Here is a 25,413-nt window from a genome sequence, read left to right as displayed (position 1 = left end):
GGAGACACACACACACACACACACACACACACACACACACACCTTGGGCACAACTCACACACACTTTAAGAGAGCAGGAAGTGGCTGGGAAGCAACCGAAGAGGAGCTGCTGATGCTGCTCTCCCTGCTGGGCAGGGGCAAAGGACCCCCCGCCCCACCTTCCCACCTCCTGGCCACGGGTGGCGCCTCTGCTTTAATTTTGCTTTCGAGGAGGAAAGCCCGCCCGGTTACCGCCGCGCACAACTCCTTGGCCAGAAATGGCCCCGTCCTCCGTTACCTGAGCCGGCCGCTGCCACCAGCTCTGCTAAGTGGGAACGACGAGGGCGCAGGTGAACCCGCCCCGCCCCCTCCGGAAGCGCCGCGAAAGCAACAGATGACTTGCCCGAGCCGCGCATGCGCCGCCCCCGTTATGTGGACCAGGCCCTGCCCTGCCCTCCGCTCCTCGGTGTGAGTCTCGCTCCACCTGCGGCGGGCCTTGTTGTGGCCGCAAGAGAACGGCCTTCCCTGGCGGGCGGACACGCCCTTGGGCACCACCCGGTAGGCCGCGCCCCGACGTGCTTCCGCCCGCTTTCTGTAAGGTGACGACAAGGCTGTGTAGTTGCGTTTGTAAGTTCTTCGAAGGTGCGGCGGGAGGAAACAAGACAGCTGCAGGCGTCGTTTTCAAGTATAGGTCTGCCACGACTTTCCAGGCTGTACGAAGATGCGAGTATTTCGAGGCCCCTTCACAGGTTGTGTATTCTAACAGGAGAAGCTCTGTTAAGGTCACAGATTTGGTGGTTCTACCTAGTGCTGTGAGGTAAACAACCTACACATGCTCAAAAGCACTCCTAACTTCATTTATCTGGACATAATCCCCACTTAATTCAGTATGGCTTACTTCTGAGTAAACATGGTTAGGATTGTGGTGTATTTTGATTAAGGTGGGAAGAGAGATATCCATTTTCTCCACACAGGTAGGTAGCCGTGTTGGTCTGAGTCGAAGCAAAATAAAAAAATTCCTTCAGTAGCACCTTAAAGACCAACTAAGTTTTTATTTTGGTATGAGCTTTCGTGTGCATGCACACTTCGTCTATAAGTGTGCATGCACACGAAAGCTCATACCAAAATAAAAACTTAGTTGGTCTTTAAGGTGCTACTGAAGGAATTTTTTCATTTTCTCCACAACATGCATAATTGTATAAGGGGAAGTTTTCCTTCCTTTCCCATGATCCTAAAACTCAGGACCATTCAAGGAAGCTGAATGCTGGAAGAATGCTGACAAACTAAAAAAAAAAGTTCTCATTCACACCATGCATATTTAAACTATGGAGTTAGCTTCCACAAGATGTAGTGGTAGCCACCAGCTTTTCTTATTTTTCCATTAGACAAAGGAAGATATGAGGCTGTCAATGACTACGAATCATTATGGCTGTGTTCTGCTCACTGTCCAAAGTAGGATGCCTCTCTGGGTACCAGTTCCTAGGAATCACAAGTGAGGAGAGTGCGACTTCTTGTGGACTTCAATAAACACTTGGTTGGCCACTGTGGGAACAGGATTCTAGACTAGATGGCCCTTTGGCCTGATCCAGCAGGACTTTCCCTATGGTGTTATATTATAGAGCTCAGCCAACAGTTTCTAGCTCAAATTTAGCTTACTGCAATAGATACGGAAGGAGAGTCTTCTCATTTAGATTCAAAGTCAGAATTGAGCTGTAAGGAGACTACTGTATAGGTGATTTGTAAATTAAAGCAAGGACCTTGAACCAGCCTCAGTAGTAAATGAAGAACCAGTGCAGGTGCTTTAACAATGGTGTCACTTTTTTCGGCCATGTGCTCTCAGAAGTCTTGCCACCATATTTTGCACCAGCTGGAGCTTCCAGACCAGGCTCAAGGGCAGCCTTACATAAAGCACATTGTAGTCATCTAGCCTTGAGATTATCAATACATGGACTACAGACTATCCCTGTGCAGGAACAGCTGTAGTTGGTGAACTAGACAAAGCTAATAAAAGGTACTCCTAGCTGTAGACACCTGGGCCTCTACTGGCAGAGATGTATCCAAGAGAGCCCCCAAACTACTTACAGTGGTACCTCGGTTTATGAACACAATTGGTTCCGGAAGTTGAAAGTAATGGAAAGTGGATTAATGCATTCCAGACGGGTCCGCGGAGTACTCAACCTGAAGCGTACTTAACCCGAAGCATGGGTGTAATTGGTTCCGGAAGTCTGTTCATAAACTGAAGCATTCATAAACTGAAGCAAACTTTCCCATTGAAAGCAATGGAAAGTGAATTAATCCGTTCCAGATGGGTCCGCGGCATTCGTAAACCGAGGTGTTCATAAACCGAGGTTCCACTGTACCTGTTTCTTCATAAGGAGTACTACTGTATACTGTCCAGAATGAGGAACTTTTCTATCTCCTAAGCACAGAACCACTCGCCCAAAGAACCTCCATCTTCCTAAGATTCAATCACACTTTATGGGCCTTCGTCCAATTCATTATTATTGCATTCACTCCAGAGCTTTTTACAGCCTCCCCTGATGCAGATGTTGAGAGATATTGAGACCTTGCTCCAGAACTCCTAATGACTGATCCCAAAACCAACCACACTGGGTCGCTCCTTTAGTTTAACATGGTTCACAAGAAAATGACTTGATTGTTTTCTTTTGGTTGCTGGGTTTTGGCAATGATGCACAAGTGATAGCTGCTGGGAAACACAGATGGGCCTTTGGTCTGATCCAGCAGAGCTCTTTCTTATGGGAGAACTTCCATAAAATTCTCTGTTTTATGCCCTTTTGTTATTCTCCTTTTTTTTGTTTTTTTAAGGGAATTGTATGCTGGAGCATAGACGCTGCTAGACATTGCCACTAACACACCATGTGTTCTCCTAGATGTCCACACAACACAAAATGTTTTAATACGGCTAGTGATTTAAAGTGAGGTTGGAGAAATGAGCTGTACGTACTGTGCCATCAGCTCAAGTATGAATAGTGCTGCCAGAATCCATATATCAGTACAGAGTGTTGTGAAAGTATTCTTTAGCTATTGAACTGCCTTTTTATTTGCCTAGCTTAGTACTGCAACCAAATACCATATAACTCCATATTGGATCCAGAGATGCATATTTTTTAATCCTGAAAATGCTAATGTATGAATGTAAAGTTTAGAAGGCTGCAGGTTGTGAACATTTGCTATTACTGGACAGCCCATGTGTGTTAAATTATATTCTGTTTAGTTATTGTGTGGCTTCCAGGATTGTGTGGAAGGAGAATAAATTTATAAAGGAATTAAAGAAAATTGTAATGTGTGTGTGAGAAAGGCTGAGCAAGTGAAGGCTGTGTTTGAAGAGACAAGGGCAGAACGAACAACATGCATACGGAAACTATCACTATAACTGTTGACCAAAAAGGAAGGAGGGAAAGATAAGGAAGTAGCTATGCCTCGTGATTAAACCAGTAGAAGCTAGTTGAAGGAAGTGTATGTGTGTGTATGTATGGACATAACTGCCTCTTTGCTTCCTTGTGCTTGTGCCATCCCTCACTGCAGGTTGAGGTGGTGTTGCACCGCCCTTGCAATGCTTAAATATAAACATCCTGTTTGACTGACAATTGGAGTCTAGATCTCATTGGCCGTCCAAACTGATCCCACAGGTTTTGAGTATTAAACCCCTATATTTCCCCAACAAGTGCATAAGATTAACAGTGCTTTGCTCCATGAAAACTAAAATTGCTTTCCAAAAACATACAGGCAGACATATTTTTTTAAAAAAAACCTGATATATTTATGTATGTAAAATGTTTGTGAATCACCTATAATCCTAGATCTCTAAGCAAATTGCAACAAATAAAGAACAAACTAACAAATGCCATAACTAAAACCGAGTACGTATTAAAAGTGACCATAAGAAATTAAAGTTCCAGAAATGTTTTCATGGCTGAAATCCATACAATGCTGAAATCCATACAATGTTGGCATCTGCCTCGTGTCCATGGGGAGGTTGATCTTTAAGGCAGGAGCTACTGTGCTGAGTATTCTCATCTGAGTATAGAGAGATGTGATTTCTGGAGCTTGAAGGAGCTTCAAAAACTCAGCCCTGATAATCTCAGTGATTTTAGGCTTTCTTCAATGTACCTGGTCCCAAGTTATTTTTGGCTTTGTACACTAGTACAAAAACCTTGAGCATGGCAGGCTGTGCAGTTACACGCTGTTAAAAAGTTACTCCCATCAGCAGTTGAGTTGCCACATTCTGCTCCAGCAAAAGGTTCAGACCAGATCCAAGGGTCACATAGATCCAAGATGCACATAGAGCATCTTGCTGTAATCAAGCCCTGAGTTCTGAGTGTGCTATGGGCTACACATGGAGTTCTGAGTGTGCTATCGTGGTTCAGGAATTGTCTCATCAGGTGTCTTTCTTACCAGCTAATGCTGGTAAAAGGTGCTTCTAGTGATAGGATCGTGAAGCTGAGGCTCCAATACTTTGGCCACCTCATGAGAAGAGAAGACTCCCTGGAAAAGACCCTGATGTTGGGAAAGATTGAGGGTGCTAGGAGAAGGGGACGACAGAGGATGAGATGGTTGGACAGTGTTCTTGAAGCTACAAACATGAGGTTGACCAAAGTGCAGGAGGCAGTGGAAGACAGGAGTGCCTGGCGTGCTATGGTCCATGGGGTCACGAAGAGTCGGACACGACTAAACAACTAAACAACAAAGTGATAGGATGTAGAAGGACCCCCTGAATACAAACTTGCTCCTTTAGAGGGAGTACATGTTGATTCAGAGCAAATAACTGGTCGATCTCTGAGACCTGGGAAATGTTCTCTGTCTCTGTCTTGCCAAGTTTCAAGCTTAGTTTATGAGTCCTCATCCAGCCCATCTATGCACTGATCCAGGTCCTGCACAGCCTCTCCTGATCCAGATGTTACAGAGAAATAGAGCTGAATGTCTTCAGCATAGTGATGACACCTCACTCCAAATCCCCTAATGACAGCTCCCAACAGCATCACATAGATGTTAAATAGCGTTGGAGACAGAATAGCGCCCTGCTGCGCCCCACAGCACAAACACAAGGTTACAACTAATCACTGTAAGCCCATCTGTTCCTCAATTTGTGAACAGAGTTGCTTTTGTTTGGCACTGTTTTTCTGGTGGAAAAAGCAGCATTTGCTCACTAGTTAGCAAGCATTTTTCATTTCTGGGAATAAATGAAAACTTAGTGTCAGTGTCTGTGACATGGGTCAAGACTCTCTTAAATCCTTCTAACCATTTTATTTTAAAGATACCACATATCCCCTGGACAGCTCTTTAACACCCAAGGAAACTAAATGTGCAAGTGCATATGTGTTACTTTCTTCATATGTGGTTTAGATTACTGGACATACAAATTTCAGATAAACCTCACCTTTCCATTTATCCTTCCCAGCAGGGTTTTCCTCTGTGGGTCAGCACCCCTGTAGGGTGTACATATCCTCAACATTTTGGGCAGCAGGTGGTAGCAGGAGTTACCACTTACATAACTGCTCCCTGTGGTTACAACATTTCCACTACACAGGCATTTTGTTTTTTCTGAGTGGTGAATGTTGAACTGTGGCCAGATTAGCTGTTAAATGCTTTCCTCTTGAAACCCTAATAGATAGATCTAATTCATTTTCTTGACACTTTACTTCCAGATCCTTTTGAAGTTTTCGTCGCACATTATGCTTCTTAGATATAAACCATTGATGCTTTACATGTACCTTCATAACATAAAGTGAGAATATTACACAAGTACCATACATATCAGAGTTTTGTACTCATTTAATACTGAGCAGATGCAAGCCAGTCTTTCCTGTTACACGAACACTAGGCTGTAGGCTGTAGCCCAGACCAGTTTTAGCCTGCTCAGAAGGCACCTGTATAATTTATCTATTGGATTTTGCTATTATTATTTAGAATTTGAATTAACTTGACCTACAAAACATGCTGTACAAAATGTTTTTGCCCAGACCTACCAATAGCAAGACAAAGGTCTACCAGGCTTGCATGTTGAGCACACTGCTTTATGGTAGTAAGTCATGGGCAACTTACACTCGCCAGGAGCAACATCTCAGTGCCTTCCACATGCACTACATCAGGAAGATTTTGGGCATTGCATGGTAGGACAGAGTCTCAAATATGTGAATATGATCAAACCCACAAATATGTGAATATGATCAAGCCCACATTCCCAGCATATTCACACTCCTGTCTCAGCGACGCCTGCACTGGCTTGGTCCTATTTACAGAATAGAAGATGGCAGGATCCCCAAGGATGTGCTCTATGGGGAGCTGGCTTCAGGCACAAGGCCTGTTGGCGGCAGACAGTCGCAGACCAACTCTCTTATCTGCAAACATGACTGGCAACGTTAACCCCACTGTGTGGGAATCCCTTGCAGTGCCTGAGACAGTTACATCATGCATCCACAGCAATGACCAGAGGAGGAATGACCATTGCTGGGAGGAGCGCAGAAAGAAGAAACGCCATGGTACACCTGCATAAGCACAAATGGATGCCTTCATCTGCCCCAGCAGCTTCTCCCTTATCAGTCTCTACAACCACAGCAGCTGCTGTAACTCTCGAATGGTTTCACTCTACTCCCAAGGTGCACTTCATTGTCTCGCGAGACAGACGGATGCCAGCAACAACAGCTCAGGCCTGGAAGCTAACCCTGTATGCAAATTCTTTAATCACATGGCAATATTAAAAGGTTTCATGCGTGCATGACACGGGGGAAAAGTGTCTGTTTTCCTTGCTCTCTTCTGAAACCTCCGCTGCTATCTGACCCCAGCTACCTGATCCACACACAACACTACAAGACACTTCTTCAAGCTGCTTAGAACTTTGAATGGGAGCATTTTGTTGTGAGCTATTTGTACAGTTCTAATTTTAATAGTACAGATGCTTGTGTTGTTAACAGCTCTACAGTGACAGTAATTTAATTCACACCTCCTTTGCACTTTAGGAAGGCAGCATGAGTTCCCACTGATAATCTCACAGAAGATACCCAAAGGGGTGAACACAGGATAGTGCTGCTCTTTGAGGTAGGCAGGGAGCTCTTGTTGGTGTGACATATGCAATGTAGCTGAAGGCAGCAAAGGGATGTGAAAGTGAAATGTATGATTACATTTTTTTAATAAGATAGAGAGGTGCCTGATCCCATCTCCCCAAGGGAATGACTTTAGCACAAGAGTGGGGAATCTGTGGCCCACCAAATGGGGTTTAACTTCCAACTCCCATCACCTTCATCTACCATGGCTGATTGGGAAATGGGATGGTAGATGTAATTCAGCAACATCTGGAGGCCCGCAACTCCCTACACCCCTACATTAGTAAAACAACCAAACCAAACCAAAAAAGAATTCCACTATAATCTCATATACTTACTCTCTGCAGAAAACGTCTATTGGATTCTCTTCATTCAGGCATGTTCCTAATGGTGCTGGCTATAGTTCAGAATAGAATGATAAAATAATTCTAGATTTGTAGTAACTGAAAGCACAAAACGAAAGAGATGGCGCACAAAAATTCTCACTCATGAATCCCCTCTTTCCCCACCCCGCATTCTTGCACAACTATGCACAATATTAGTTTCTTTCATTGTCACATGTTCATGTTGGTTACTTCCCCTCCATTAAATTGCTTCATACTTCCATTTCTATAGGGTGGTTACTGCTGCTGTCCTGCATTCTTAGAAGTTCTCTGCAATGCTCCCAGGCCTGCCCACCACCTTTATCACATATAGAGAGTGTGCATTCTCCTAGCACATGGGTAGCATATTTGTTGAGTCATCCCTTATCAAACAGCAGTCACGTCTCATCAATCTTCTGTCTTGCAACTAAGCATATGACTAGCATTTTGTAAATTAACGCAGGGCGGGGAAAGCATAAGCAATGACAGGATAGCTCTGCATGGCTTTCTTGGATGCACTTACAGTATGTATGTTGCAAGGTCATTTGTTTTACAGTATTGGGATTTGGTAATGGAAATTGCCATTGCTCAAAATGTGTTTAATTCAGATTGCCTGTTTAAGACAGATGGGGAACTGGCTGTGGCCCTTCAGATGTCTTTGGATTCCATGTCCCATCAGTCCCAACCAGCAAGGCTAATGCTCAGATATTATGGGAGTTGTAGTCAAGCACAGCTTCCCCATCCCAGGTTAAAGAGAATATATATGAGACTGAGGGGTAAAGTCCATTTGAACATGTGTAATCTCTATATTGTAAGATCTCAGTGAAGAGGTAAAAGGGGTTAAATCCCTTTGAACATGTGGGAGCTCTGTAATCTCACATAGTTTGGCCCTCAATGGCTTGAAGAGATGGTTCCTAGAAATCATGACTTCCTCAAGCTGCCACCTGTACTTCTTTTTAATTATTATAATTTTTATCACAGCTGATTTAACTCTAGGACTTTTAAAATATAGGAAAGTCATTTTTTGAAGAATAATGAAAAAATGGGTAGTTAATACAGGTATATGTTAATTTCTCAATGAGCTTTATTGTGACCCCTGGACATTTTTCAAGCCTTTAAGACTTTTTCATTATGTCATACACAGAGGTTTCATACTATTGCTGGATCTTGAGTTCTAGAGTTCATGTAGGAACTGAGCCAGTGCAGAAGGAAAGATTGTTGTGTATACATTTAGGCCCTGCCACAGAAATGCTAAGAGAGAGAAACAGAAGTTTTACTTTCTGTGAACACCAAAGTACGAGTAAACATTTTTTAAAATCCTCCGAGTACAAAAGGTTTTGTCACTTAACTCAAGCAACTGTTCCAGAATCTAAAATGATATTATTGTTAATAATGTGTAACGGTCAGCTTATGTACTATTCATACCATATATTTATTGGAAATGTTACAGCAGTCTCTGTAATTTTTTAGCCAAGATCTAGCAGAGTGCCACCTCTTTCCTAATTTACAGTTGGAGAATTAAAGCTCTTTGCACTAACCATCTCACAGGTCTTTAGCAGGAGACTTTATCCACAATTCTTATTTAGATTGGTCTTCAATATGCTGGCTGAGCTGGAGGAGCCAGCACCTTCTAGGAAATTTAGAAATGCAAATCACCTTGTATTTTATTTGCATGTGGTTTGTGACTGCTCTGCCTTTGAAGGTCTTTATTAATGTATCCAAATAACACCTGGTAGAAGTTGCTGTTATTTGCAGAAGGACCTTTAAAGGGGGTGGGAATGAATAGAGCAGCATTTACTATTCCTTTGTTGCAACAAGAGACACATGGAGAAATTAAAAGTCAACAGAATTCTAATTATAGGAAGAACTTTTCTTACGCAATGCATAATTAACCTGTGCAAATTGAAGCCACAAGATGTAAGAGGAAACCAATAGCTTAGTCAAATTAATCGCCTTCAGAAAACCTACTTGCATGCCAATGAATTATAGGTGTAATCCACCACCTGCTGAAATCCATAGCAAGCCTCTCTCATTGCACCATTCTACATCATTTTCTAATTGTATAGATCTTCAGCTATGTTATATGCCGTTTTAAAATGGCATATAACATAGATCCCTGTTAAAGGAACGCAACCTTTGGAAGCATATATCACTGATAGAACAAGATGTAATTTAAAAATAATAAAAAGCAGTCCAACAATATACATGCAATAATCTGGCTGTTTTTCATTGCTCTGGTAAACTATGTTTATATACATAAGTCAGGCAGGCAATGCTTACCAGGTCTTGCTGAACTTTCCTCTTGTCTCCAACCAGCAAAACAAAATGCAACTCCTGAGGAAAGAGGAAGTGAGCAATAGCTAGCTGAAGGAAAGTAATTAAGCTGTTGTGCTCCTTGTTCCCTTTTCTAAAAAGTGCCATAGAAAGGTCTTTTATGCAGAAAACCCTGGCACACTGTAATATAATTTAAAGCATAATTAAGTGCAAATAATTTGAAACATCTGACCCACGATTTTCTGCTGCAGAGTGAAGTCGGATGGGGTATAGGTAATGTCCACTAACTCGTACAATAACATGCACCATCTCATATAGCCTACTTGAAGTAAAAACTCAGTCTGCAGTAACAGTGACTTGAAATGCGCCACATTTTATGTATTGAACAGATGGTTTCCATGTTGGAGAAATATAATCCCCGAGGACAAATAATGCAAATTCTTTGTTCTTGAATTTACACAGGAGGAGGGTTGTAGCAAAGAATACCCTCCCTTGATTCTCTATGAAAATATTTTGTTTTTATTTAAAATATTTATATGCTGATTTTCTATTTTAAAAATCCAAAGTTGCTTACAATAAAAATTATACAGTTGAAGCAAACCTACATACACCTAAGACCATCAAAGAAGTTGCTGCCAGGGTGAGGAGAGCAGTTTTAAAATATAAAAATAAAAATCGGATGAAAAGAGCAGAACCACTGCTGATCGTCAATTATAAAAAGCTTAGAGAGAAAAAGTATCTTAACCTGATGTCCATAAGATAATAATGTTATCTTGCAGATCTGCCTAGGGAAGATATTCTAAACACCTGGTGCCTCCTGTGAAAAGGCCACCTCCCCAATCATCATCAATCTAACATCTGAAAGCAAGAACATTCTGAAAAGGGTTTCAGAAGCAAATCTTGACAATCAGAGTAATTTCTTATGGGGGAAAGCAGCCCTTTCTAGTATTCTGAGTCGACTATTGGGTGTTTGGGAAGTCTGCATGATCGAGTTCCCTGCAGGGAGCTCAGTCATTCCACTGATTCAGCCACATCTTTACCTTCCCTAATGATGTCAGGTGGCCATGGTTTGGGGAAAACAGCCCCATAGACCACATTGAGACTCATTCCAGGCAAGTTTGCTATGTGAGATGCACAAGCAGGACTGAGCCACAATGAGGCTTGTGCTCCCTCCTCTCCACTCTTCCTCCTACATGGTGTGAGGAAGAGTTCAAAAACTTCCTCTTCCATTTTTACCTACTTAATGCGGTTTGCTTTGTCATGTATGACAACCTGTGGCTCATTTAAAACAAACCAACTTCAAACAGTTGTTTTGGAAGCTTGCTAATTTAAACACTATAGTTAGTGTTTGTTTTTAATCCATGGTTTATTAAGTTTTTCGCATTCCTATAATGTAACACTACAGTCCCTTAGTCTCCCTCCTACCCCAGCCTCTCCCCCTCCACCTGACCTCGTTCTTGCTTCCTCTTTTCTTTTTCTTTTCTAAGTCACTTTGTGTTGCCTAAAGCAAAAAAAGCAACCAATAAATCTAATGATGATGATTAGGATACAGCATTTTCATCTCTGACATTCAGTTACCTAGCATGCTATACAGTATTCAGGTTTGCATGCTTAGATAAAGGTTAGGATGAATTAATGTCAGTAATGCTATGCCGCAGTCCTAGATTCTCCTTCATGGATCACTGCCTTGTTGTGGTGAAGAGGCTTGAATAACTCAGAGAAGCTATGAGCTATGCTGTGCAGGGCCACCCAAGATGGACAGGTCATAGTGCAGAGCTTTGACTAAACGGGATCCATCTGGAGCAGGAACTGGCAAGCCACTCCAGCAGGGCCGTCTTAAGCGCCCCTGGCGCCGTGGTGCGCTGCATCCCTCCGGCGCCCCCCCCCCGTTTCCCAGCTGCTGCGCGGCGGGCGGGCAGGCACAGTGCGGTTGCTGTGCGCACAGCTGCGTGGCAGACCGGCCGGCCAGCGGGCGGACGCAGCTCGTGACGCCCTCCTGGTGGGCCGGCGCCGTGGTGCCCTGCGCCACCCAGCCTGGCCGTAGGGCCGGCCCTGCACTCCAGTATCCCTGCCAATAAAACTACATGGACAAAGACAACAGGCATATAAAAGTTATGACGCTGGAAGATGAGCCCCTCAGGTCGGAAGGCGTCCAACATGCTACTGAGGAAGAGCAGAGGACAAGTACAAGTAGATTCAGAGCTTATGAAGTGGCTGGGCCAAAGCTGAAAGGTTACCTCATGAGAAAAGACGACTCCCTGGAAAAGACCCTGATGTTGGGAAAGATTGAGGGCACTAGGAGAAGGGGACAACAGAGGACGAGATGGTTGGACAGTGTTCTCGAAGCTACCAACATGAGTCTGACCAAACTGTGGGAGGCAGTAGAAGACAGGAGTGCCTGGCATACTCTGGTCCATGGGGTCACGAAGAGTCGGACATGACTAAACGACTAAACAACAACAACAGTCCTAGATTAACATCCATTAAGTCAAGCAGGTTTCCCTCACTGCCCTGTACCTCCCACTGTTTCTAGTTGTGGATATTACTCAGTGAAGAGGTCCAAAAATGCACTTCTAATCTCCCAGAAGTTTGATTTTATGTAGTTTATAGAGTAGAATCTTGTAGAGCAGTTGCAGGAAGTCCAGTATCCAGCTTTCTTTGCTTGGTGTGGTCTGGGCTTTCCAATATTGAAGGATTATTCATTTTGCTGCAAGTCTGGCTTGGTTGCATCTCATTCCTGCAAATGCCGTAAACTTTGGTACAACCTATCTCGTAACATGGGCCATTGACAACTATGAAAAGCATAGGATTAAACATAAGATTAAATAAACTGAGGCACTAGCCACCTCGAGCAAATATGCTGTCATACTTTCTCTTGCAGGTGTGTTTGAAATGCTTATCACACTTCCCACTTAACACATAGGATTTATTGATGAAAGAGAAAGTGGTCATTATGCAAATACACACCTGCAACAAAGCAGGTGATCCTTATGATATGGTTAGATAGCAAAAACTAGTTTTACATTTGCTGAAATGACCGCTATAAACTTTACATGTAGTCTTTGGCTGGTCTCTTATATTTCATTCTTTGCAGACACTTTAAATCCCTTGTCTGACATTTTAAATCCACCATGTAGATTCCAATACACATCACACAGAGGGAGCTCCTATAAAATGCCTGCCCTTTCTTGTTTGCATGACAAAAAGGGAATAGTAAATCCAGCAATTGGAGGAGATAATCACTACTGTGTGAAAAAGAGTTCAATCCACATTTTTTTTCTAACTGAGCTTCAACTGTTTGCCTAATAATTTTACATTACCTGTTGAGCTCATAAATCGCTTCCAATACACATTTGGCATTAAAGGGTTTTCTTTCTATTAGACTGGACATCAGACATGAAAGAAAGCACTTTCTAATCTAGGGGCCCTCACTGCAGTGCACCACCAGAAGATTGTATTTATCATTAATGCTTAACAGACCTTAACACATATCACTTAAATCCATGAAAATAATGAGCAGGTGATTCAGAACTTCATTCAAAATTTTGGGTAGAGTACTTCTGTGGTGACAGCAACAGTCAAAGTTCATGCTTGCTTTGTAAGTCCTGATTCCAAAAGTAGATGGTTGTATTAGATAACTCTGTTTCTATTCCTTCAGAATACACAAAAATGCTTTATGTCTGATCTCTTCCCTGGAAAATGGGCTATGAAGGTCTTTTTGTAGCCATAACTAAGGATTGGGTATTTCATCCTGCATTAGATTGGTTAAAAGAAAATAATATTCAGGGGAGGTTATTTCACAGGATTTGAGACATCTAATACAGGTGCAATTCAAGATTGCAACTTTGCATTTCAATAATGCTGTTTGGGCTATCCATATAAATCCTGCTACTTTCACACAATACAAAATTCTCTCATGGAAGACACGTTCCCTCCCTTTTTAAAACTTAAATTATTTGCTTACAGGGCAGCTGGGCATGCTACAAAGTGCATTGCTGGTGTGACTGAAGCCACCTGCCATCTTATTTTGCCCAGAGGCACTCTCTACATTTATGCAAATGTGTGTTGTGAGTCTGTGTTCTGTGTCCTTTAATACTCTAGCCATGCTCCTGCAAGTGCAAACAGGTGATGATTATGGTCAGGTGGTGGTGGGGATTCTTGTGAGGACACAATTGCCATGTAAGGGATCTCTCTAGGACTAGGTCATGACCAATTATGTTTTACAATGTATCAAGACAGAGTGTTGCATAAGAAACAACAGGATTGTGGCTAGTGTGTGTACTGTACACTACTTCTCAAACCACTGGTGGGAGCACACTTGATGCAGAGTAAATGAGAGTGTGGAAGAACAAGTGTTGGCGAAGGAAAATCAGCATGGCCTGCAAAAGCAAGTCCTGCCTCTCTAAAACCTTTTAGGGTGTCAACAATCATGTGTGGATAGGTTGACAGTGTACACCTGGATGCTCTAATGCTCCTGCGTAAACATAATGGGATAAGAGTACACAGTAACTGACTAAAGAGCAGGAAGCAGAGAGTAGTAATAAATTGACAGTTCTCATATTGAAAGGTTGTAAGAAGTCAAGTCCCTCCGAGGATCCTTATTTGGACTGAAACTTTCTAACTTGTTCATAGATGACCTGGAGTTTGGGGAGAACAGTGAAGTAGCTAAATCTATAGAAAACACCATATTATTTAGAGCAATAAAAGGTATTGAAAAGAGCTCTGAAAGGATCTTTCCAAGGGCACCAAAATGGCAAATTCAATTCAATGTAAACAAGTGTAAAGTAATGCACATTGGGGAAGGGGGTGAACCTAACTTCACATATACACTGTTGTGGTCCAGCCTAACCTAGTTCACAGGGTTGTAAGGTAAGGTTACCAGACGTCCCCGTTTCCCGGGGACAGTCCCCGGATTTACAAATAAGTCCCCTGACAAAATCCATTGAAGTTGAAAAGTGTCCCCTGATTCATTGAAAAAAAATCTGGTAACCTTATATAATGTAAGGATATAATAAGGAAAGAGAGAACAATATAATAATAAACAGGAAGCTGAAGCAACTATGAGGAAAGGTTTTCCGTTTAGCAACAAGTGAAATAAGGAGGAAACATAATAGAGGTTTTTCAAAATTATGGTTGGTGTGGAAAAAGTAGGTAAGTTTGTCTTCCTCTTTCATAACAGCAGGATCTTCCAATGAAGCGGAGCGGTGGAAGATTCAGGACAAACTGAAGCACTTCTACATGCAGAGCATAGTTATGGAATTTGCTTTCCCAAGATGTCGCGATGGCCACTAAGTGATTCCAAATGTGATTAGACAAATTAATGGAAGGTAAAGCTAAGCTGTGACCATGTATTTGCTTTCTACGGGATGGGAGGCAGCATGCCTCTGAATACCAGTTGCTGTGGAGCACAGAGTGGCTGGGGCAACCCAGACAGATGGCCAGAGTATAAATAATAAAAGTATTATTATTAAGGAAGGAAGAACAGTTGCTCTTATGCTTTGTTTGTGGGCTTCCTATACGCAACTGGCTGAATATTGTGGGGGACAGGATGTTGGACATGATAACATGGGCATAGCCAGGATTTTTTTGGGGGGGGAGCAGGCATTTTGTTGCAGGGCAGAACCTCAGTTTGCTATGTATTTTTATTTATTTTTATTGATTGGGGGCAGCTGCCCCTCCCTGCTCCCCCCTTGGCAACACCCATGCATGATCAAGCAGGGCTCTCCATGCTCCAATATGATCTTAATTTTTCAGTAACTATGGAAATGTCACCGAGATTAACAAGGCAAACGTTCCCCATATTAAAAGGATAATAACGCCCGAGGAAAAGTTCATTGTTGCTTTGTTCCCTCTCAAAGATGGTTGTCTTCTGTAATAATTGGTATTACTGCAGTTATGGGATTTTACCAGGTTTTTCTCCTGAAAAACGATGTGGTAGTTGAATACTGCCTTAAATGTCCAACCTGTATGTTTCAGAAATCTAACATTCAACCTTGCCTGGTTCGAGAAGATAAACTACTGAAGTGTTATGATTAATGACTATTAAACAACAGCAACAGCAACAACAACAGTGTAACTGTAGTAATTCATGAACTTGGCAAAAGAAAGTACTTGAACTAGAGAGATTGTTATGGATAATTATTTTTTTTAATGTAGCTATTGTTAGGAGAATTAATATTATGTTACAAGTTATAGTGTGTTCAATCTTTTATCATCAGTTAAGAAATTCTGTGTGATCCATGTAGCACTGAGCTTGTTGGCTATCTATGTGAGCACCATAGATCTGCACCCGGCAGAAAGGCAGTTTAGTTGCTCTCAACACTGGTATATATGGCTGGCTTGGTGGCCGCTGTCCTGAAAACATGAAGCTCCTGACGTACAACATGCTCACCTGTCACATGCGAGGAGTGAGGCCCGGTGGAGGATTCCCCCTTCGTATCCAGGCCACAGAAGTGAAAGTGAACAATGTATAGATTTCAGCCGGGAGTTCACAGCGCTGATGGTACCTAAGGTGGAATGGGCAGCTTTGATAGAGGCAGCGGAGAGTTTGGGTCACCGATCAGACCTGCCACCTGAGCCCATCCCTGACTTCGAGAGCAATGAGGCTTTCCTTCGAAAGGTCCATCATGTGCTGATGGAGGTGGAAGTGGTGGAAGGTGTGCTGAAATGTCCAGATATGGGTGTGAGTTTCCCATAACTAAAAGGATGCCTAACATGTTGCTGAGCAAAGAGGAGACATGAGCTGGTTTGTGTCAATGGAGCTTTGAGAAGCAAGCCTTGCGGGTGAGGGGCAGGTGGGATAAGTTCCTGTGGAAAGCCCAGCACCCTTATTTTTCTGTTGGGAGAAGGAGATGCTCTGAATATAATATTGGGTTGCTTTTTTGTGCATGTAAAGAAATGCAAGTTCTTGGACGGACGGATGGACACACACACACACACTGGTATATATCTCCATTGATATCCACAAGACTTTGCATGAGGTTTTCTGGGTTATGAAGCAGGATCTAATATCAATCTTATTAATAACTGCAATTGATGTGATTTACAAATGCTAAGTGGTCCAAGAATTATTCCCAACCCTCTCACCCTGCCCAGTTTATGTATTTACTGCACAAAAAAGGTGTCCCAGTACACTTCATAATGTTGCCATGTCTTTTCCTTCATGGAGATTGGGCAGACAACAACAGAATGACTGGAGGAAACCTGAGTTGTTTAGCGGCACAGAGAGCTTTGGGAACGTGTAGAGAGTCTTCTAAATATTTCTGTTTTAAGTTCAAATGCACTGGAAGGTGTCACTATAGCTTGAATGTATCAAAGGGGATGTAACACTTTCAAGCTCCCTGCCTCACTTCTGCTTGTGGAATTTGTAATGCCAGTGGGATCAGACTTGCTATATAAAGCCACCACATTAGATCGCTTTCCCATTCAGGCAGCTCGAAACCTTGCAGAGCTGTCTCTTCTTCCCCAAGAACAGCTTGTGCCGAGGAGAGAGAAAGAGAGAGAGATTTAGGGGCTCTTCTACCCACTGATAGCTAGGCAAAGGATGGCTGTGAATCTCAGATGCTTGGTAACCTGTGCTCTCATCATAGCTGCCACCGCGAATGGATTTACTCAGAAAGGACTCAAACAGATATTGCTGGATAAATTAGGGCTTCCTGAGGTCCCTGCTCTTCATAGGACAGACATGGAAAATCTGGTCATTCCAGAAAATATAAGGAATAAATACATGTCTATGCTGAAGCGCCGCCGAGAGAAGCGGAGAGCAATGCCAAGTCTAGCTGGAATCCTGAGAGGAATTCCCGGCAATGCAGGTAAACTTTGCTGTTATCGTCACAAGTAACTAAGAGCAAGTCAGCCCTAAACTGAAATCTGCATATGGTCTAGAATTTTATAGATTCGGGCTGTGTAATAACTATCATGCAGATCACTGTAACTATCTCTGATAAATGCAGACCTAAATTTATACCCAAATATTAGTTTTTCAGCTTAAGTCTCTCTCTATATACAAAACATTTGTCCTAAATGTGACAATAAGGTGGTGCAATAGACTTGTTTAACAATTGAAGCAGGACAGGATTGGTTTCAGGGAATGTATACCTCTTGAGTAAGTTTCTCATGCTTCATGTTATTATGTATTATATTGCAAGTGGTATTCATACAGTTAATCTGCTATTAGAAATTCACTGGATTAATGCATCTCTTTCCTGAAGGGCAGCACAATCTTAAGTGTGCTTACTCCAAAATTTGCTGAGTCCAAAGGACATATTCTCAAGTAACAATGCAATCCTATCCATACCTACGAAGAAATAAGCCATACTAAGTTCAATGAGGCTTGCAAGGGAAGTAGGTGTAGAATTGCCCACTCCTTAGCCTTCTTACTGTATCTGTACTTCCTGTATCTATTTTCTTACATGAACCAAAGGCACTGTACATGTAGCTTTCAAGCTACATGACACCCATCCAGGCATTGACCAGACCAGAAATGTTTGCTTCAGCAATGTACCGGGGGGGGGGGGGGGGAGAGAGACGACTGAAGGTTTAAAATAGGCATTAGGTGGGGAAAATGACTATATACTGTATGGTAGCTGGTTTAACCATTAACTCACAGTGGCTCTTAAGTACATAGGGAACCTCTTATTTATGGGTTCCATCCACATGGTGAGTTGTATTGTTTCTCAGCAACCAAGGGAGAGTGAGGAGTGTGTGGCACAATTCAACTCACTATGCTAGTGACTATGTAGCACATGGTTACTTAGTGCATTATCTAGCACAATTCTCTCTTTTTTTAATGAAGAAAGGCACCAGAAGCACCTTTATATGATCTCTGTTTCTGTTTTATGTACTAACCTCGCAATGCAGAAAGTATTGCAATCAGAGTAATTTGGGGGAGCGGCGGGGGTAAACAGTTGCCTTTCCCACTGATTCCTGCTGTGTAGTTGACACAGTCCATACTAGCGCATGTTTCCATCACCAGGAGGGTGGGAGAGAGGAACAGTGTGGGATGAAGTTGCAGAGGAACAGTAGAGAGTGGATTCACACCGAGTACCAATCTGCCATATCTTCAGAACTTATCTTCAGACACGAAAGCTCATACCAATGACAAACTTAGTTGGTCTCTAAGGTGCTACTGGAAGGATTTTTTCTATTTTGTTTCGACTACGCCAGACCAACACGGCTACCTACCTGTATTCAGAACTGGTGTCCAGTAAATAACGTAATTGCAACGTGACTTCATAGCTTTTGCAGACAACTCCTTCCAGTGCTAAACTATTCTTAAGAAGATTTTCCTCATGCATAACTTCAAACCTTTTTTCTGTTATTTTAAAATAACAGCCTGCATTTATACAGAACCAAAATACAAAATGTCCCAAACTGGAAAAACAACCTGTTAAACTGTCTTTCTCTTTATCCACTGGGTTGCACATGAAGGAGATATGATTGATCTATCACAGGAATGAGGAACTTGTGACCAACCAGATGTTATTGGACTGACCAGTGGACCAGCTGGCTGGGGCTGAAGGGAGTTGGGGCCCATAATATCCAGTGGGTCAGATGATTCCTTTCCCTATTCTGGTGTAACATAAAAGGAAAGTCTTTTTTTTTAAGTGACAGATGAAAACAATGATGAATATAAGTATTTCTGTTGTTTCTAAATGCATACAGATATTCCTGGAGACATTCTCTATTCGGACACCACCCGTCAGAAACTTATCTTTGACATGGAAGGCAGGATACCAGCAAACAGCGAAGTCACCATGGCTGAGCTGAAGCTTTTCAAAAAGCCCCTGGAGAGGAAACACCTGCCCAGCAAGCCATCCCATCGGCCAGTCATGAATGCCAGGGTGAGCGTGTACTGGGTGCAGCCCCAAGAGAATGGCACCAACCGGACCTCTTTGATTGATTCCAGGTATGAAGGAGGAGTCTAATCTAATGACTCAGGAAAGGTGGACTTGAATAGAACCACACTCAGCAGTGCTGTTTCAAGGGCAGAGGGGGCAAGCTTTCTCTCAGACATATGCACGGTTTTCAGAATGTCTTCATTACAGAGTTTCCCAGATCAGATCATTTATTAAGATGATCATCATAATTGTTATTTTCTTGAAGAGCTTGTCAGCCTAATCTGTTGCTTTGCAATTACAAGAGCAGGGTTTACCTGTTTACCTCATTGGCAGGCATACATCTTAATGCACCCTGGGGGGTGTATAAAGAATTGTTACTTATAAGGGAAGCCTTTATGCAGAAGTTCAGATCAAGAACCTGCAGTCTAGGCTTTGACAGCATTTCTAACCGAAATGAATTGTATTTTGCCTTTTAAACTGAGGTGCCTTTTATCCACCCAAGTTCAGAATGCAATATGTGAATCGGCTCTGAGATCAAGCAAAAGTCCTTTTAGTTCAGTTCCTTGTTTGAAAATAGATATTGTATTCTCACTCATTCCAACATTTTTCTTTCAATTTCAGTCTGTTATTCTGGAATAAGGAAGCTAGTAGATATCTCCCCCTATATGTGTTTTTATTCTAGGTTCTCTCTTCACTATTAACCCATTTTTGTCCATTTAGGTTAGTTCCACTTATGGAGTCTGGCTGGAGGAATTTCGATGTCACCCAGGCAGTACATTTTTGGCTGAAGACCAAGATGCAGGGGCCGATGCTCCTGGAGATCTGGATTGAAGGAGAAAGATTAGGCAGCTATGCCTCTGAAATGGCCAAGAGTGTGCGCTTTACTTCTCAGGATCCTTCGGACAAAGCACTGGGCAAGCCTGAGTTGGTGCTTTATACCCTTAACCTGGAAGACTATGGGTAAGTTTCAAAGTTTAATAATATTGGTGACCAGGGAGTTTTATTTCTGTCCTTTAATACAGTCATACCTCGGGTTGAGTATGCTGCGGGCTGCGTACTTTCGGGTTGTGTACTTGGCGGACCTGGAAGTGTTTACTTCCGGGTTCCGCCCCGCACGCATGCGCAGAAGTGCTCTACCAGCGCTTTGCACATGTGCAAAAGTGCTGCAGACGGCACCCCGAAATGGATTAAGTACTTAACCCGAGTTACCACCATACTGAAGACAAACTCAGGCACAATTTAGATAGCCCTTAAACCCAATCCAAACCACATTTTCTCAAAAGTAAGCTCAGTTGATTTTGCTCAGTATTGCAGTCCTACAGCATGACAATAGGCATGTTTACTTTCCTCGCTGTGTTTAGTGGGAATAACTCTCAGGTAAGTTTAGGATTGAGGGACCCAGGTGGCTCTGTGGGTTAAACCACTGAGCCTAGGGCTTGCTGATCAGAAGGTCAGCGGTTCGAATCCCTGTGGCGGGGTGAGCTCCCGTTGCTCTGTCCCAGCCCCTGCAACCTAGCAGTTCGAAAGCACATCAAAATGCAAGTAGATAAATAGGAACTGCTACAGCGGGAAGGTAAACGGTGTTTCCGTGTGCTGCTCTGGTTCGCCAGAAGTGGCTTTGTCATGCTGGCCACATGACCTGGAAACTATACGCCGGCTCCCTCGGCCAATAATGCGAGATGAGCGCGCAACCCCAGAGTCGGTCACGACTGGACCTAATGGTCAGGGGTCCCTTTACCTTTAAGTTTAGGATTACCTCTCTGCTTACTTCCATCTAGAATTGGGTTTCACAATGTGTACTTTTAGAACTGATCTTGAGATAGTCATCCACCTCGCATTGCTTTTAAAAGATGCAATGGTTGCATTGGATATACAGCTATCTATACTGTGGTACACAGAAATCCCGACATTCAACTAATTTTTTTCCAAAAGCTGCTGATTACTGCTACATTCTTGCAGTATACTGGAGACAAACAATCACACAAACCATTATGAGAGAGAGAGAGAGAAGGTTAGGCTGCAATCCTAACCCATTTGGGAGTAAGCTGCATTGAATTCAATAGGACTTACATTGGAGTAAACATGGTTAGGATTGTGTTGCAAGTGAATCTCTCTCACACACACACTCAAAGAATAGGTGAAACAAATTATGTTTGGTTCATTAAACCAGTGCCCAATGTTTTATCAGGGAGAAATGCAGACTTTATCGTTGCTAAACCGTGTGATGCAGTGGATAGAGTGGACCAGGGAGTCCAGGGTTCAAATCCCTGCTCACCAAGAGACCACTTCACATAGTTGTTATGAAGATACGATGTATGAAGCCATGTGGGAATATATCATGTATGGGTATGCCTAGAAAGGGTAATAAACAATCAAACCCATACCGACACTTAAACACTAGAAGAATAAGCATGTTTGCACCAGTTCTAACATTTGCAAGCTCCAGATTGTCTCTAGCTCAGGTCTTTCCCCATCTCAGACATAAAGCTATCTGCTTTTCGGCAGGGGACCTGGGGATTGTGAAGGAGGAACCCTGACTGAAAAGACCAGCTGCTGCCGCCAGGAACATTACATCAATTTCCGAGAGCTGACCTGGACACAGTATTGGATTATCGAGCCAGCAGGCTACCAGGCTTACCACTGTGTGGGTGGCTGCCGGCAACCCAAGAACTTGCTGCGCCATTTTGGCTACGGGGAGAGAACCTGTGCTGTGCTGGAGAGCTCTCCGCTGCCCATGATGTATCTTGTCAAGAAGGGAAACTACACTGAAATTGAGGTGGCAGAGTTCCCTAATATGATTGTAGAAAAATGTGGCTGCATCATGGACAATATAGCAGCGGTCTAACCACACACCAAACACAGAATGGCAGAAAGGCAAGAGGTAGCTTGTTGCAGGGTGCTCTTTCCCTAGTTCAACCAGAAAACTGAGTTCTCCTAACTCTGACCACATATCACCCGTGGCACACTGAATTCGGTTGCTGGTCTTCTTAATACATTTCAACAATAATTTGGTTCCTCTCCTGTCATAGGTATACAATCTTGCAGTCGCAAATGCAGGTTATTCCAATCTGGATGGAATTTTGCCATGTATAACTTGTATGTCTGCCTTTCATGGCCATGATGGCTGTGTTCTGCCTCCACTGTTGCTGGGAATCTCAAGTGGGAAGAATGCTGTTGCACCTAGGCCCTGCTTGTGGGCTTCTCACAGGTATCTGGTTGGCCACTGTGAGAACAGGATGCTGGACTAAATTGGCCTTTGGTCTTACTGGGTACTTAAATTCTATTTACTGAGGGTTTGTTTGTTTGTTTGTTGCTGGCCTATCATTTTCCATGGTGGGGCAGCAAAGTAGGATATAATCCCAAATTCAGTGTGTGATAGCAGTTTGTTAATGATAGTTGAAAGCTGTCAGCACCAGAGATAGATTGCTGGAGTAGATGGATTTTTCACCGATCCTTCGTGACAGCTCTTCTGTTCTTACTAACAAAACATCCATCAAAACAAGGGATAGGCCTAGGCACCTGTATTATGAGAGGACAGCATCCTACAAGAAGCACTTTGAGAAGAATTGCATGTGCCTCCAAGCAGAGTCCTACAGCACCTCTTGCAGGATCCCTGTGGGTAAAGGCTAAGCCCTTGGTATCAGGGATGGAGGACAGGTTTACCTTCACTTGCAACAGTGTCCCAGAGTGCAGTGTAACTTTCTCCCATGGCGGTGAATTGCTGCAATTCACTCCTGTGGAGAAAAAGTAAAGGGATGTACCGTATTGAGGGTAGAGGTTTTCAAGCTTTTGGAGTGCACGGCTACCTTGACCAAACCCATTCTTTCTGCGGCACTCCTGTGGGGCTCAGGAGCCCAGTTATGTCACCCCTTGCCTGCCAAGCTGAAAGCCTCTCACCCTTTTTCAAACACCCTCCCTTTTGCAGTGTTCCCTCAGCCTCCTCTCCTCTTGCCTCTCCTTGGGAGTCCTCCAGGCAGCTGCCACAGCCACCCCAATCTCTGAGCCGCCTCAGCTCCTGGCAACCAGCACCATTTGCCTGGGGAGCTTGTAGCCAGGGCTGCTGCAACAAACAGCTGTGCTAGCCCACTGAAACCAAAAGAGTATTAAAAGTGTGTCACCTTTCCTGGATCACACCCATGGAAAGTTTTGCATTTCCCAGCTGCACTGATTTTAATGGGAGAGTAAAGTGTGTAGTTAAATATCTCCAGTTTGAAATCAATGGGTCAGCTTTGACTGGATTGAGGCCATCTACCGTATAGACATTGATTTGACTATTCAGTTCAACTTGCTCCCAGACCAAGACCAACATTCTGTCCTTTACTATCTTAGGAATCATAAAAAGCACTTACCTATTAATAATATAGAATCCATATATATTCTCTGTCCTTATTTGCTATCTTCATCAGAAGGCTGATCTATGTACCGGTACCTTATGGGTTAAAAAGTGAGGCAGAAACCCTGTAATAAGTGGGACTTGTGTGTAAGGATGCTTGCTCCATATGCTTGCAGGATCTCATCCTTTTTTATTTGTAACATACAACTAATGTGATTGATGAGTTTCCCCTGAATTTTGTACATCTTGACATACTAGGGAAAACAATAAAATATACCATAAATACAGTGGATTATTTTATTTGAATCTTTAAAAATATGCACACAAACAATTACTGATTTATAATCTGGGTAATGTAGTCTGTTTTGAATGGGGCTTCCAAGGCTTTAAAATATCCTATTTAAAACAAAAAAATAAAAACAAGAAAAGAGCTAAAATCTAATCTTTGTAAGGGACTGAAAACAGATGGTGTATGTGCAAACAGAGTAAGTCTGTGGAACTGGCTGTAATTCACTTACCTGAGAGTAAGTTCTATTGAACCCAGAGGAACTTACTTCTGAGTAGACATGCCTACGATGTGTAAAACTCGTGTAAGAAAAGTGGTGGTAGAGAGGCTGCAGAAAATTTACTTATTTCGAGTATTGCATTTATATCTCATCTTTGCTCCATTGAGCTCAATGTGACTCCCCATTTGAGCCTCACAACAACCCTGTGAGGCAGGTTAGGCTGAGAAAGTTACTGTTACAAGGTCACCCAGTGAGCTTGATGGTTGAGAGGAGATCTGAACCCTGATCTCTGGTCCTAGCCCTTTAAACACTGCACCACACTGTCTCTCCAAAGCATAAAGTAATTTGATATTCGCCTATATTCTTGTCACAAGTAGCACGCTTACATTTAGGCAATTACAGAATGCATTGCACCATCTCCACATCCAGTTGTAATCTGGGATCAAAGGAGTGGCAAAACATTTCCTTATAACCTCATTATGACTGTAGAAAAGTTTTCTATGATGCTATTTGGTGTCATGCAAAGAAATCGGAAGTTGGCAACGGATTGGGCAAGAGAACAGTATCAGGCTGTTTTTATATGCGACAACTGCAGCAAGAGTATTACTGGCACAGAAATGGAACCAGGAAGAACTACTGAAGAAGGAGGAATGGCAGATTAAACGAATGGACTATGCAGAATTGGATAGGATGACAGGGAGAATTCCAAACCAGCAGCACCAGAAATTCTTGAAAGATTGGACTAAATATGCGAGTTATTTGAAAGACAATTGTAATCAACTGACTATGCTTGTAGGACTACAAGAAGTTTTGTAAGGAGAACTATATGAAATATTGCAGAAAAGATTTATAAGAATGGGTTTTAAGTTATGGATTATTAAAAGTAATAGGTCAGGATAATAAATGTAAGATTAAGAGATGAGGTTTGAAAATCATTAGATGTGGCTGATGGAAGTCTCAGGCTAAAATAGCCAAAATGTTGTATAAGATGAGATGAGATGATATGTTCTGTTTGGAAAGTATATGTAAAAACTAATAAAAATATATATTAAAAAGAGA

At 42.7% G+C, this 25,413-nt stretch overlaps 2 protein-coding genes and 1 pseudogene across 8 annotated transcripts in view; 2 read left to right on the top strand and 1 right to left on the bottom strand.

Annotated features, from left to right (window-relative positions):
* The window catches only part of TMEM63A (transmembrane protein 63A), a 40,545-nt gene extending 30,807 nt beyond the window's left edge, over positions 1-9,738 (bottom strand). The window contains exons 1-2 of one of the 5 annotated variants that reach the window (XM_088666638.1): positions 9,683-9,738; positions 7,379-7,437 (exon numbers count right to left, since the gene is read on the bottom strand). The gene's annotated coding sequence lies outside the window, so the exon portion shown is untranslated. Of the gene's footprint in view, positions 1-42; positions 507-7,378; positions 7,438-9,682 lie in introns of those variants that run through there. The other 4 variants (XM_088666641.1, XM_035111441.3, XM_088666637.1 and 1 more) reach the window with 4 other exon arrangements.
* LOC118083222 (left-right determination factor 2-like) lies at positions 472-25,413 on the top strand. 3 transcript variants are annotated; one of them, XM_088666644.1, is made up of 6 exons: positions 472-728; positions 14,856-15,003; positions 17,266-17,487; positions 19,340-19,583; positions 20,236-20,475; positions 22,021-25,413. In XM_088666644.1, the coding sequence occupies exons 2-6, from the start codon at positions 14,997-14,999 to the stop codon at positions 22,358-22,360; spliced, it is 1,053 nt and encodes a 350-aa protein (XP_088522770.1). In that variant the 5' UTR covers positions 472-728; positions 14,856-14,996; the 3' UTR covers positions 22,361-25,413. The 3 variants fall into 3 exon arrangements, with proteins under 3 accessions (XP_088522770.1, XP_088522769.1, XP_034967338.2); XM_088666643.1 differs by having other exon boundaries at positions 611-728; positions 14,859-15,003; positions 22,021-24,135; XM_035111447.3 differs by lacking the exons at positions 472-728; positions 14,856-15,003 and having other exon boundaries at positions 17,090-17,487; positions 22,021-24,135.
* Positions 15,913-16,506, top strand: LOC118083223 (multifunctional methyltransferase subunit TRM112-like protein pseudogene; annotated as a pseudogene).

Source organism: Zootoca vivipara, chromosome 3 (assembly GCF_965207765.1).
Source record: "Zootoca vivipara chromosome 3, rZooViv2.hap1.1, whole genome shotgun sequence".
In the NCBI taxonomy this organism is placed as follows: Eukaryota; Metazoa; Chordata; class Lepidosauria; order Squamata; family Lacertidae; genus Zootoca; species Zootoca vivipara.
Note: the sequence above shows the minus strand (reverse complement) of the source record. Positions and strands in the feature narration are given on the sequence as shown.

Bases quoted from the DNA above. Each gene is read 5' to 3' on its own strand.
- LOC118083222 (XM_035111447.3), top strand. From the start codon at position 17,220: ATGGCTGTGAATCTCAGATGCTTGGTAACCTGTGCTCTCATCATAGCT. The intron at 17,488-19,339 runs GTAAACTTTGCT...AAATGCATACAG, and splicing joins AGGAATTCCCGGCAATGCAG to ATATTCCTGGAGACATTCTC. The intron at 20,476-22,020 runs GTAAGTTTCAAA...GCTTTTCGGCAG, and splicing joins CTTAACCTGGAAGACTATGG to GGGACCTGGGGATTGTGAAG.